Raw genomic sequence first — 14,568 nt, 5'->3', positions numbered from 1 at the left:
ATTCAGTGAACTCTCCAATGCGGAAAATAAATGCCTCATTAAGGTGACAGTTTCAGGAGACAAGATGCTCCTGTTGGCTGATCACAGGGCTTGGAATTACACCTCAGGAAAATTCAAAAAAATCAAAACTTTTTTTTTTTAATTTTTTCTTTAAATTTTTAAAATATATTTTTTATAGATTTTATTTATTCATGAGAGACAGAGAGGCAGAGACACAGGCAGAGGGAGAAGCAGGTTCCATGCAGGGAGCCTGATGTGGGACTCAATCCTGGGTCTCCAGGATCACGCCCTGGGCTGAAGGCAGCGCTAAACCGCTGAACCACCCGGGCTGCCCCCTCCCTTTTTTATTAAAGATTATTTATTTATTCATAGAGACAGAGAGAGAATGAGAGGCAGACACAGGCAGAGGGAGAACCAGGCTCCATGCAGAGAGCCTGACACTGTACTTGATCCAGGGTGTCCAGGATCACGCCCTGAGCTGCAGGCAGCGCTAAACCGCTGCGCCACGGGCGCTGCCCTTTTTTAATATACTGGTAGGATGTCTGGGTGGCTCAGTGGTTGAGTGTCTGCCTTCAGCTCAGGCTGTGATCCTGGGCTCCTTGCAGGGAGTCTGCTTCTCCTTCTGCCTGTGTCTCTGCCTTTCTCTATGTCTCTCATGAAGAACTAAATAAAATCTTAAAATATATGTGTGTGTGTGTGTGTGTGTGTGTGTATTTTACTGGTAATGAAAGCACCAAGGAACAATGGTTCTTCCAAGCAGAGTTGCAGGAACTGGTCACCTTCCACACACACCCCTACCAGTCCCCATCCCTGGGTTACAGGAGTTTCTCATACAGGCCGCCCTCAAGTTGCTGTCCGAGGTCCGTTCTCTACCAACATCCCCCACTAGGACCACCTGATGGCCCTGTGAAGTGAAGCCCCTGTTCCTACAGCCCTCACACCAGCCACAGGTCAGAGCTCTGCCACAGCCTCCTATAGGCAGTGGGGACTACATCACTGGCCAGATCAAATGGTCTTCTCAAGTGAAGGGTAAACACCCCCTACACACCAAGACCTCTGTGTACGTGCAGCCTGGTTCTTAAGATGGGGGCCTTGCCCCACCTGAATCCAAATCACTTGGGGTTGCTGGGGATGAGGAAAAGGGCTTCTCCAAAAAGGCAGACCTTTGGGCCATGGCCCTGAACCTGAGAAGTGCCTGGATAAGGCTGAAATCACCTTATGAGTCTTTTCTGGGTTCTAGGTATGGTAGCAGCTAACTCAGCTGGTCAGCACAGCATTAACAGACTGTTTTAGCTTGGCCAGAAATAGCCTAGAAAAAAAAAGAATGTGAATCCTCAGATCCTCCCAAAGATAGGGAAGATAGGAAAATGACTAGATTACAAATTCTTAAGTTTTTTGTTCCCTGAGATAAGCAGCATGATGGCATCATTTAAAAGGCAGCCTTCCACCTGCTTCCTTCAGCCCCCTTCCCTGCTGGGATGGCAAATCCCACAGACCAGGCCTCTTCCTCACCTTCCTCCCTTCCAAAATAGGGAAAGAACCTCCACAACTTATCACTGCAAAGAATCGAGGCTCCTTACAACTCAGCACCCACCTGCAGCAGGACCCCACCCAGGTTCTCCCCAGCTTCTGACCCCCACCAGCCCTATTCTATCCTTGGTTACCAAGGAGAAGAGGTCTGTCCCGACTACTGTGGAATGTTATCTTGTCAATGACCCACACATCCTAAGTGTCTGCCCCCTCATGGACAAAGTGTGCACCACATGCTGCTTCTAACACTAGATAAGCTTAGAGTGAAGTCAGGTGAAGGACCATGGCAGCAAGAGGAAGGAAATGAAAGCAGGCTGCCAAAGTCAGCTTCCAGGCTCTCCTGAGGTTAACGTGATGACCTGGGGACAGACCAGTCTTTACCTCACTGGAGTCCTGCTCACCTTCCAATAAATCAAATGTCCTCAAAAAAAAAAAAAAAAAAAAAAAAAAAGGCTGAGGTCTAAATACCCCCAGAACATTCTGTATCATTCATATCAATTTGTCTTTTTAAAGTATTTGATATGCTCAAACTCTCCCACTTTCCTCCGTGTTGCTCATGCACACGGGTTTCTGAACACCTCGGCCAGGCGCCACCAGGGAAGATAAGATCCATATATTTCAACACTTGACTCTTCCCGAAGAGGTAGGAGAACACTACTCAGAAAAAAAAAGCACTTTCACCAGTGAAAAGTCACAGGGAAAGGTGGGTGTCACCGAGGCTTTTGAAAAAACACTAAACCTTTCGCAGAGAGATGGTGTTGGTAGCCAAAACCCGCTCAGAACTAGACTGTACCAGCTCCCTATTCCACAGCCTTTAGGACGGTGAATCTGCCTCAAACTCCCCATCACCCACCTACTCTGTTCCTGCGCCATGAATATTTCCCAGCAGGTAGGTAGGTCACGAGTCAAGAAACAAAAAGGAAAAGTGGTCCAAATGTGGTCTGGACCCAGCAGGTGTAATGGGTGAAAGTAATTCAGTTTCCACTACATAGCCTCCATCAGAAAAGGTCATTTGTTTGCAAAGTTATTCTCTCAGCTCTGGATCAGAATAAATTCTACATGGACAGTTCAGTTACAAACAACTCCAGAACCTCACTGAGGCAAAGACCCCATGAAGGTAAAGAAAATGGGAATAAAGGACACATTTTCTTCCCGAGCTTAACAAAGACCAAGGTCATTGTTGGTACAGCAATTAGAAGGAAAAACATTGCTAAATAGCTTAACATGCTAATCCTTAAAAAGAAAAAAAAAAAAAAAAAGCGCCTTCCACAATAAGAGTAGCCATGTGTTAGCCACTTTAATATAAAATGTGATCAAAACTCAATTACAAGAGTTCAAAAAGGCATAGAAAAACCAGTTTCCATTTTATTACAAGTTTTAAAACCTGGGAGTAGTTTGAAAAAAAAAAAAACTTATATGCTAATTTCTGCCCAGGGTTAATATTCTTACAACCAAACTAGGAATCACTGCAGGTGAACATGGATGCAACAAACAAGTACAATTTGCAAACCCAGGTCATAAACTTACTAACAAAGTTAATGATCATGTTAAGGGACAAAGCCAGAAACCAGCTGATGCCTCAGTTTCATAGGAAAGAAACCTCTTCTTGCCCTAGGGCAGAGAGACACGCAAACAATTCTGCTTCAAGAAATTTGCATAGAAATAGAAAATGCTGGAGCCTTTACCACAAATGAAATAGCAAAGATTCAACACTTTAAATTCAATCCAAGGAGCACCAATTGTTAAATTGGAGCAAAGCTAGGACTCCAACATTTAATTTCCAGTGATGCAGCTAGCAGAGCCCAGGAATTTCAGGTGTGGAAATTAGCTGTGGGCAAACTTTAAAAACATGATTTTATACACTGTAATTTTAAGACAATGCAGACATTTCTGCAGAATTGTTTAGATTTTAGAAGGGCACATAAGGCATCAGGGTCTCTTTTCAGAGCCGTTCTCAAATCCTCTGCATTTTTGGTTAGCGACAACCACATCTTTACAAGTCAGTAACCTTTCACAGATTTCCAGCCTCTGCACTAGAGGCAACAAAATCCCACTTTCTGTCTGGCCCTGCTTCATGTCAGTTTGTAGCAGGACTTGACATTAAATCTAGCCATGGCCTAAATGACACAGAAGTAACCATTCCCTGGGCATGTTGGTTCTCCCCCTCCACAGACGAACAGATCCCCGACGGCTTCTCATTGGTGCCCACCCCTGTGAAAAGGCTCCAATCCCAGGGAGATGCATGGAGGTCCATCTCCGGAAGCTCTACCTCCCGGAAGCTCTACTACTGCTCATCTCCAGCTCCCCCTGCTGGGGGCCAAAGTACCAGTTTGTTGCAAATAGTTGTAGAAACCATGATTATTTACAAATTCAGTTTTGTGCACGTTTACTTAATTTAAAACCTGGGACCTTCCATAACCGCTCTCCACACTCTTTTCTGGAGGGTAGGAGAATGTGCTGCAGTGCAAAAGGACATTTTATTTTCTACAGGAAGAAAAAAGATTAACATATACACAGTAATTGTGTGTGCACTGAGTAATTTATATATAAAAAAAAAATTGGTAGTAAATGCCCCAGAACCCTGCCGTTTTTATCGACACTGCCTTTTTCCTGCAAGAGAACCTCAAAGGAGTCACTGGTTTTGCTCTGGGAACTACAAGTCCCGATGTTTGTATACCTCAATCTTTGAGAAAAGCACTAGATAAAAACTGTCACACTATTTGAAGTAAAATAGTGACCAACTGAAGCACAGACATTTCCACACCCTTAACTGCCTGCTCCAGGGCAAATCACTGGCAGTTCCCTTAAAGGAGCTTCCTTCTATCTTGGTATACAAATAACTATAATTTTCAAGCAGGAAAAAAAGTCTAATTACAAATAAGTGGGTGGTAGCCCAAGTGAAGCCCTTTTACTATATGATCTCCAATTTTCTGTTCGATCCACACTGCAGAGATACAAGGAAAACCACAATTTTGGGTTTCCAAGTTTTATTCAAGAACTCATACAAAATATTTGAGATAAATGAGTTTTAATCCTCATCTTCCTCCTCTTCCTCGTCCTGGTTAATCTGGAAGTAACGCAACTCGTAACTCTCTTTGCTGTTAGCAACTACGCGCAACCAGTCACGGAGGTTATTCTTCTTCAAATATTTTTTGGTGAGATATTTCAAATACCTGCAGAGAAAGAACACTTGAGAACTCCACCACAGGGCTTCCTGGCATTCTCAAATACTATACCTTTTATGAGACCCATGCATTCAAATCATGACAATTCTGGGTGTTTTCCCACCATTCAAAAACAGCAAAGATAGGGCCAAAGGTATTAGCCACGTGTCATCTAAACTGGCAATAAAAATGAGAACAGAGCAGATGTTACAGTTGTCCATTAAACACAGTAAAACAGAGCACCTGGGTGGCTGTCAGTTGGGCGTCTGCCTTCAGATCAGGTCATGTACCCAGGGTTCTGGGATTAAGGCCTATATTGGGCTCCCTGCTCAGTGGGAGGTCTGCTTCTCCCTCCCCCTGCTCATGCTCTAATAAATAAATAAAATCTTAAAAAAAAAAAAAAACCCACAGCAAAACGTCTCTGAAGTGGTTTTTAGTGACTACAGGACAAAAGTATGGTGGTAGTAACTTAACAATTAAGCACATGATCTTAATATCTTTCTATTGAGAAATCACTGGGTTTCTGAGCTCCAAAGTACTTCCCATACATCACACCTCATGGATTCCAGCCTCCTTTTGAGGTTGTTCAGATGATCGGGATTATTTCTTAGGGCTGCCATATACACTCACTCCTGCTATGTGGCACCCACCACCCAACTCATGGGAGAAAGGTTGCTACCCTGTCACTGCCCTTGCTGCAGCTCTGCAAGTGAGCACACAGTCTCCATCGGGCTGCCGTGGTCTGCAAGACAGATAAGCAGTCACCACAGCAAACTGCTTAGAAAACTATTTATAGGGCAGCCCCAGTGGCGCAGCGGTTTAGCACCGCCTGCAGCCAGGTTGTGATCCTGGAGACTGGGGATCGAGTCCCATATCAGGCTTCTTGCATGGAGCCTGCCCCTCTCTCTGCCTGTGTCTCTGCCTTTCTCTCTCTCTCTCTCTGTGTGTGTCTCTCATGAATAAATAAATAAAATCTTTAAAAAACAAAAAAAACTATTTATATAAAGGCAGCAACTGGCTTCTGTGCTCAACAACCCACCTACACAAAGACTACAATCTTGTTTCTTCTCTCACTTGTTTACTTATGAGGCCCTGGGGCATCTTCTCAAACCCATAAAGAGAAGAGGGAATAGAACACCAAGCCAACTCACTGCTGGGAAAAATCAACCTTTCCAAACCTCAGTTTCTCCCTCTATGAAATGAGACTCCTGATACTTACCATCTCTTCTGAAGGTTACAGGGACTAAAGGAGATGCACAGGCAAACTGGCCTATTAACAAGGACCTAAAAGTATTAACGAATCAATAGACTCCCCATCTCCAAAAAATGAGTATTGTTCAACAGTGTTACTTACGTCAACAGAGCAATCTTCACAAAGATGTGAAGATCTCAGTTCAATTCTATCCACTTTTCCCTACATAAAAATAAATAGATTGGGTCGTTCCATCTAAAAAGTATTCTTTTGGGGTGCCTAGGTGGCTCAGTCGGTTGGGCATCTACTTTAGCTCGGGTCATGACCCCAGGGGCCTGGGATCGAGCCCCACATTAGGCTTCCTGCTCAGAGAAGAGTTTGCTTCTCCCGTCCTCTCTCCCTGCTTGTGCTCACCCTTTCTCTCTCAAATAAATAATTTTTAAAAATAAAAAGTATTCTTTTCTGGGGCCCCTGGGTGGCTCAGTGGTTGAACGTCTGCCTTTGGCTCAGGTTGTGATCCTGGGATCTTGGGATCGAGTCCCACATCAGACTCCCCATAGGAAGCCTGATTCTCCCTCTGCCTTTCTCTGTGTATCTCATGAATAAATAAAATCTTTTAAAAAATAAAAATAAAAAATAAAAGTATTCTTTTTTAGCATTTATTATTTCTACCATATTATATTCAGGTAAGTGGTTAATTCAAAAGTTCAGGTGGTTTAAAAATTTTCGTAATAGAATGTTGGGAAAGGAGATAAAAAGCTACAGAAGTTCAGAGACAAGAAAAAGTCCTGGAGTCGGACCACCTAGAATGCTACAAGACAGGAAAGCTACTGTTCTCAAGAGAGAGGAAAGTGATGAAGATGAAGGCTCTAGACCTCCTGCACTGGGGACAAACAGGCGATCTGTGAACAGAGGTAGAGGGTGTTAGGAGCCATTCTCAGGCCAGTCTGGTTAAGTGTGGAAACAGGTCACAGAGGATCACAGCATCTCTCCCACGAGCTCTGTGAAAGCCCAGGGAGCTACAAGCTTTGTGCACCAGAGAGACCCCACAGTTGCACCAGTCTCTCTTGGTATCAGATCTCCTTCTGCACGAATAAAAGAACTCAAGCCAGGAAGAATAGAAAGTCTCTTTTTGACTGGTAATAACTAAAACTAAAAGCAAAGGCTGAACTATACTGAACCTGACCTAACACACCTTCAAATTTCCCACTACCTGACTGAGTCTGATTGAATGTTCCTAAGGGTATGCTGGCTCTGGGCTAGCAGCCAGGTCTAAACAGGTCCAATCCCTTACAACCACTGTGTAATACTGCAGAGTAAGTGAACTGGGATCTCTGAATTAAAAAATGGGCCCACAGGAATGAAAAGGATGGCTTCAGTCTAAACTGATAGATCTGAATCCTCATCTAACAATACTAGCACTTACAGGGAAAAAAAGAATTAAAAATGAAGGCATACTTATTGAGGTGAATTCTGAATAATGTAGAGAATCATCCTATCACTAGACTATACACCTAAAACTAATACAACACTATATGTCAACCATACTTCAATAAAATAAAAATGAAAGCTCCTCACTGTGACCTAGAGGCAAAAGAAGCAATATTCTCCCTCTTAATACCATTTAAGCAAGTCTGAGCATCTCTACTGCTTAAAATACCTTAGCCTATGAAAAACCAAATTTTTAAAACTATCAAAAATTAAATGCTTTTAACCCCCTAAATAACGTTCATTCATTCACTGCCTCCTTGCACTAAGCCCTGGTTCTAGGAATTAAAAGCTGCAGGAGGAGGGATCCCTGGGTGGCGCAGCGGTTTAGCGCCTGTCTTTGGCCCAGGGCGTGATCCTGGAGACCCGGGATCAAATCCCACATCGGGCTCCCGGTGCATGGAGCCTGCTTCTCCCTCTGCCTGTGTCTCTGCCTCTCTCTCTCTCTGTGTGACTATCATAAATAAATAAAAATTAAAAAAAAAAAAAAAAAAAAGCTGCAGGAGGAAAACACAACGGACTCTGGGGTAGTAATATTCCCATGGAGTGGAGGCAGGACTCAGTGCTAGGGTGCTGGCAGGTCACTCTCATCTGTCCCATACCTTTTGGAAAAAGGCACCTCAGAAGTTACAGTAATTTTGCTCTTGCTTCTTTCGATGGTTACAACCCCTCCACCGAGATTCCCAGCTTTTCCATTCACTTTGATTCTCTCTTGAAGAAACTGCTCCTGTGGAAATTGTCAAATTGATCAATTAGTGAAGTGACAGCTTCACCCACTCCTTAGCAGAATGTTTTTATACTCCTAACACTGAGCAAAGTTTTTTAAATGCTCAGTCTTTTAAAAACTATATAGCAAATCTTTAGCTATTAATACCAGGTCTGAAATCTAAGAACAATTAGAACATGAAAACATCCCAGCATTTCCACACCAGGTCAAATGTGCCTCCATACAAAAGGCTTGCCTGAGAAGTCAAAAGTAAAGAGAAGACAGGAAATGGAGGGCCAAGCTGTTACAAAGTACCTACAATTCCTGAACCTAAGAATTTAGTATAAAGCACTGTTGTCAGTACCATCAGAGGAAGAAGTCTTCAACCTAATACAAGAAGCAAAACAAAAAAAAAACAAAACAAAAAAAAAGGAAGCAAAACATACAGAGACCAACAGCTCTTCATCAGCTCAGGGGCCAGGAAGGCAGAAGCCCAGAGACTCTAGTCCCCCATGGAAGCCTGGACAGGTCATCCATCTCTGAGGAAATCAGGGGATCTCTGTCAATAGGGCTCTGGGGGCACCTGGCTGGCTCAGTTGGTGGAGCCTGCAACTTTTGGTTTTAGGGTCATGGGTTCCCAACATTGGACACAGAGCTTACTTCTTTAAAAAAATGAATAATAAGGGGCGCATGGGTGGCTCAGAGGTTGAGCATCTTCCTCTGGCTCAGGGCGCGACCCCGGGGTCCTGGGATCGAGTCCCACGTCAGGCTCCTGGCATGAAGCCTACTTCTCCCTCTGACTGTGTCTCTGCCTGTCTCTCCCTGGGTCTCTCATGAATAAATAAAATCTTCAAATTAGTAAGATAAAAATAAAAGGACCGGTTCTCTTGATGTTGCAATGATATGAAGTCCCTTTCAGCTCTAAACCCCTACAATCCTCTATTTAAAAACCCCCATTACCCGGAGCATGTGGGTGGCTCAGTTAAGCATCAGACTCTGCAACTCAGGTCATGCATGATCTCAGGGTCATGAGATTGAGCCCCCAGTTGGGTTTCACACTCAGCAGGGAATTGGCTTGAGGATTCTCTCTCTCTCTCTCACACACTCACTCAGCAGGGAATTTTGGCTTGAGGATTCTCTCTTACACACACACACACACACACACACACACACATGCTCTCTCAAGGGAAAAAAAAAAATAGGGGCACCTGGGTGGCACAGTTGGTTGAGCATCCAACTCTTGGTTTCCACTGAGGTTGTGATCTCAGGGTCCTTAGACCGAGCCTCACTTGGAACTCTCCCTCTTCTGCTACCCCTCCCTCAGCATGCTGGCACTAGGCCAAGTACACACAGGCTTTCTCTCATTCTCCTCTCTAAAATAAATCAATCTTGGTGGCTCAGCTGGTCAAATGTCTCACTTGGCTCAGGTCGTGATCTCAGGGTCCTTGGATGGAGCCCCACATGGGGCTCCTGGGGCTCCAGGCTCAGTGTAGTCTGCTCCTCCATCTCCTTCTGCCCCTCCCCCACTTGTGCTCTCTTACTCCCTCTCAAATAAATACAATTTTTAAAAAAGATTTTATTTATTTATTCATGAGAGACACATAGACAGAAACAAAGACATAGGCAGAGGGAGAAGCAGGCTCCATGCAGGGAGCCTGATGCGGGACTCAATCCAGGCATTCTGGGATCACACCCTGAGCCCAAAACAGACGCTCAATCGCTGAGCCAGCCAGTGTCCCTAAATACATTTGTTTTTAAGTAAATAAATCTGAGTGGCTGAGTTGTTTGAGTGGTTGCCTTTGGCTCCTGTCATGATCTCGGGGGTCCTGGGATCAAGCCCCACATCAAGCTCTCTGCTCAGCAGAGAACCTGCTTCTCCCTCTGCCCCTCCCCCTACTTGTACAAGTCACTCTCTCTCAAATAAATAAAACCTTTAAAAATAATAATAAATAAATCTTTTATTTTGTGGTTGTTAAAGATTATATTTATTTACTTATTTGTGAGAGACACAGAGAGGCTGACACACAGGCAAAGGGAGAAGCAGGTTCCCTGCTGAGTAGGGAGCCCAACGAGGGACTGGACGCGATGCAGGACTAATCCCGGAACTCTGGGATCATGCCTTGAGCCAAAGGCAGATGCGCAACTGCTGAGCCACTCTGGTGTCCCAAAAAATTTTTAGTTAAAAAACAAAAAAACAAAAACCAAAAACAAAAACAAAACAAAACAAAACAAAAAAAACAGGGATGCCTGGGTGGCTCCCGGGTTGAGCGCTTGCCTTTGGCCCAAGGCGTGGTCCAGAAGTCGCAGGATCAGTCCCATATCAGGCTCTCTGCATGGAGCCTGCTGCTTCTCTTTCTCTGCCTATGTCTCTGCCTCTCTGTGTCTCTCATGAATAAATAAAATCTTAAAAAAAAACAAAAAAACAAAAACTCCAATACACCAGTAAGTTAACTGAAGACAGAGTAGAGTGACTAGGTCAGAAATCTTGACTTTGGGGCAGCCCGGGTGGCTCAGCGGTTTAGCACAGCCTTTGGCTCAGAGCCTGATCCTGGAGACCAGGGATCGAGTCCCATGTCGGGCTCCCTGCATGGAGCCTGCCTCTCTCTCTCTCTCTCTCTCATTCTGTGTCTCTCGTGAATAAATAAAATCTTAAAAAAAAAAAAAAAAATCTTGACTTTGACATCTCAGACTCATAAATGACTCAAGTTTTTTTATCCTAAGGAGGATTCCAGAAGGAAAGACAATCACATATACAAGAGAGTGTAGAGAAGGGAGAGGGAAAGGACACCAGGGCAGGGCTGTCACAGACATGAAATGGAAGAAGCCGGGCAGCCAGGTTGGCTCAGCGGTTTAGCGCCGCCTTCAGCCCAGGGTGTGATCCTTGAGACCTGGGATTGAGTCCCACATCAGGCTCCCTGCATGGAGCCTGCTTCTCCCTCTGCCTGTGTCTCTTGCTTCTCTCTCTCTCTCTCTGTGTGTCTCTCATGAATAAATAAAATCTTAAAAAAAAAAAAAAAAAAAAAGAAATGGAAGAATCCAGAGGAGAGGAGGAAAAGAGGCCACTGAAAAAGTGACACACAAGAGGTTACTGGAGTTCCATTCAATGTAATTAATGGCCATAGGCTGAGTCTAGGTTTTTTCACCTGAAAATTATTCTCATTGCAATGATATTATTTTGCCAAGAAGGAGCAAATGTGAGGTTAGGAGGATCTGCACAAGTCTGAATCCCCCATGCATGGCTACTGAACAAGAATAGTAAACTGCCAAAACCACGCTGCAAAGTCAAAATGTGGCCATGAGGTTAATTTTTCTAGATATAAGTGAAACAGAATATTAGGGAATTATGCCAAATATAGGGGCAAAATATCAGTACAGAGCAGGGTATGGAAAAAAGTTCCAATTACAAGTCAGCAAGCAGATATTTAACATAAACACTGCAGCTCTGATGCCCAATAAATTGGGAAGCTTGAAGATATGCTGCCATCTGTCCAGTACTCCACAGCCCAGCAGTCAGGCCCCTGTGGAAGCAACCCCTTGTACCAGGAGGACCAGGGCCCAATGCTCATGCTTAAAACACACATGTGAGGTGGGCACTGGCTCCAGTCGAGTTTGTGATTTCTCAGGACCTTTTAAGTAAAAAAAATTTTGGAAACAAAAGGAAAAGAGAGAGAAGACACTGAGATATGAAGGTCTCTGGCACTGATGTTTATTCCCCACCACCAATACATAGAAGAGAAAGTAAGATTCAGAGAAAAATAACCAGACCCCAGTTTCCAAGGTTGCACGCTGAGCCAGAACTGCAGGGTTACCCTATAAGCCTGAGAACAGAAATGCGCTCCCACAGGTTTTCTCAGCAACATCCCAGAAGGTTCATTACTGTCGTGAGTGGCATCAAGAGAGTAACTTACAAAATTGGCAGCATCCATGATTCCATCTTCTACCGGGTGGGTGCAATCAAGGGTAAACTTCAGAACTTGCTTCTTTTTTTTACCCCCCTTCGCCACAAGCTTTTTCTAGGTACACAAATGATAACCAGATGAAGGCACCACCAGTCCCCCCCTCCCCCCAACCACCAAAAAGTTAACAAAACCAAAAATGCCTGAGATGCAAAAGCCCATACAAATGCAAAGCCGGTGGAGTAGTGCTCCCTCACAGGGTAGCCAAGAGACTTGCCGGGACACTCTGTGCTCTGCCCAAGAGCGTCCAGGGGTAATACCCAGGATACTTCCTACAAGCTGAGAGGCCAGGAGTCATGCCCTTTTGAAAGGGCCATCATTCTAGCACTCTTTACACTTTCCAGCCTCCCCAATCTCTACGGGCATGAAGGTCTTACGAACCACAATAAAAGGAACATTTCCTTTTATTTACCATAAAACTTTCAAAATGAGGTTTCAAGAAATATCACTCTTGAATCCAGAATCAGGGCAAGCATACAAATGCCCTGCACACCTGAAACAGTACGCTGTTCTCCCTTAATCCTATCTCACCTACCTTTCCTCAAAAACCGCAATGGGAACTGCCCATCCCAGGGACACCTCCACCCCAGCTGGGACCAGATAAGGCTAAAACTTAGGTTCTGACACAACTGTCAATGTCTGGGTTTTGATTTAAACCATCGGTCTGAGGACATCCTACAGGATCCAGTGCCTTGAACTCTCACAAAGTCTGGATTCGTCTTCTCCCTGTAAAACTGCACCACCACTTAAAATAAAATAAAAAAGCCTCTGTACCACCTTCCCTATTCACTTCTACTTCCACTCTAAAAAGCCTTAAAAAAAGAAAAAAAAAAGTATTTTCCCCAAAAAACACATCTGGTCTCCCTCCCTGTTGAAGAGAACTTCATCTCAAACTTGACCGGGTCAACCTTTCAAACATTCAGCTACTGCAAACATCAGGGGCCGGTCTTCAAGACGTCTCTTCCCAGGAACAATCCAAAGAGTTGCTTTGAGGCCTCGCCCCGGACATACACCACCAGCTAGTAAAACACCTGCCCGCGAGGGGCTCCTTACCTCGCACCGAGGTTTTAAACCAAAGACACACAAATGCACAGAGGCGTTCAAAGCGTGCTTGGCCACAAGGAGTCAGGTGAACCAAAAATGTTAGCCAGGCTGTCCCAACAAAAAGCCGGGAAACGAGCTGCAGGCGGAATGACATGAGGGCGCCCCACGGCCGAGCCCCCCCGCCCCCCGCCCCGGCCGGGGCTCCACGGAGCTGGGCCTCGCCCCGGACCACAGGGGCCGGTGCAGGTGCGCCCCAAGGAACTAGCTTCCTCCACGGACGCTACGAGGGTCCTCCAACCAAGCCTCTCCCTGAAACAAGCCGGCCAAGCCACCTTCGCACCGGCCTCGGGCTCCCCGGATGCGCGGCCCCCGAGACTGCCAGGTCCCCTCCCGCCTCCCCGCCCTCCGCCCGCGTAACCGGGCCCGGACGCTGACTGCCTCACGCCGGCCACGCTCCCGGAGGCCCTGGCCGGCCGAGGCCGCAGCCCGGGCGCTCCAGCTCCCCGCCAGCCGCAGACAGAGGCCCGAGACCGCGCCACGGACGCAGAGAGCTGCGGGTCTCCTCTCGCGCCCCAGGCCGCGGCCTCCTCGCCCACAACGTGCTGGGCCCGCGGGCGGCCCCGGCCCGCTCCTGCCGGCCTGCCAGCCCAGCCCCGGCCGGGCTCTGCAGAGCGCCGTCCCGTGCGGGCCGAGCAGGAGCCGGGCCGGCGAGGCCCACGTGCCTGCCCCAGAGCCGAGGCCTCGCGCGGAGCCATACTAACCACGGGTGCCATGGCGGCAGCGGAGGCAGAAAGGGAGGTGGGCGCACTACGCAGACGCAAAGAGCCCGCAGCGCGCAGGGCACGCACGGCTCCGGCCGTACCAATCGCTCGGCCACGCCCCTCGGCCGCTGCCGGGTCGCCCTGCTCTGTACGATCGGGGAGCGATTGCTTTTCCCTGAGTGCGAAGCCCGTCTCGTGGTCAGCCGGGGGGGGGCGGGGCGGGGAGCGGAAGGGAGGAAGGAGGCTGGGTGGCCTGTCCCACTGCTATCGGAGGGGGGGCGCTAGACTGCCTAGACGAGCCCAAAGAGAAAGGAAGGGGTTCGCTCTACTTTGGAAAGTTTTGGAAAAAGAAAAGAAATAGGGAAATTCGCCAGCTGGTGGGATGGGAGTGGAACCCACCAACCTGGCGGAGGTGAGGCCTTTCTGGTCCTGGGATGCTAATGCCCGAGAGCACTTGGGCTTCTTCCTACCTGAAGTGGAGCCCAGCCTTGAAGCTGGTGCCCAGGGCCCTATCTCCCAGGGCTAGCCTTCTTTGCTGCAGTCAGGGGCACTCTCCCGTTTGACCCCATGGCCATCTCGAATGCAAGCCGCCCACCCTCCGATCGCCACCACCCCCCCACCCCCCCCCCCCACCCCAGCTTTCCACCTCGTTCCTTCCAGGTTCCCAGCTCCAAACCTCTTGTGCCAGAGCTTCTCAAACTGGCAGGTCGACAGGAATCCCCTGGGG

The 14,568-nt window shown here is 46.8% G+C and overlaps 1 protein-coding gene across 1 annotated transcript; it reads right to left on the bottom strand.

Moving 5' to 3' along the window:
* Positions 1-4,500: 4,500 nt before the first annotated feature.
* Positions 4,501-13,974, bottom strand: RPL22 (ribosomal protein L22). The gene is made up of 4 exons (XM_072819906.1): positions 13,842-13,974; positions 11,989-12,093; positions 7,977-8,101; positions 4,501-4,703 (listed from the first exon to the last, which is right to left on the bottom strand). Exons 1-4 carry the CDS (start codon positions 13,851-13,853, stop codon positions 4,559-4,561), a joined length of 387 nt encoding a protein of 128 aa, XP_072676007.1. The 5' UTR covers positions 13,854-13,974; the 3' UTR covers positions 4,501-4,558.
* Between the last annotated feature and the right edge of the window lie 594 nt (positions 13,975-14,568).

The sequence above is a fragment of the Canis lupus genome, chromosome 3, assembly GCF_048164855.1.
Source record: "Canis lupus baileyi chromosome 3, mCanLup2.hap1, whole genome shotgun sequence".
Lineage (NCBI taxonomy): Eukaryota > Metazoa > Chordata > Mammalia > Carnivora > Canidae > Canis > Canis lupus.
Note: the sequence above shows the minus strand (reverse complement) of the source record. Positions and strands in the feature narration are given on the sequence as shown.

Excerpts from the sequence above, each read along its gene's own strand:
- RPL22 (XM_072819906.1), bottom strand. Across the intron at positions 8,102-11,988 it reads TCATGGATGCTGCCAATTTT|GAGCAGTTTCTTCAAGAGAG; the intron begins GTAAGTTACTCT and ends CAATTTCCACAG. Across the intron at positions 4,704-7,976 it reads GAGGTGCCTTTTTCCAAAAG|GTATTTGAAATATCTCACCA; the intron begins GTATGGGACAGA and ends CTTTCTCTGCAG.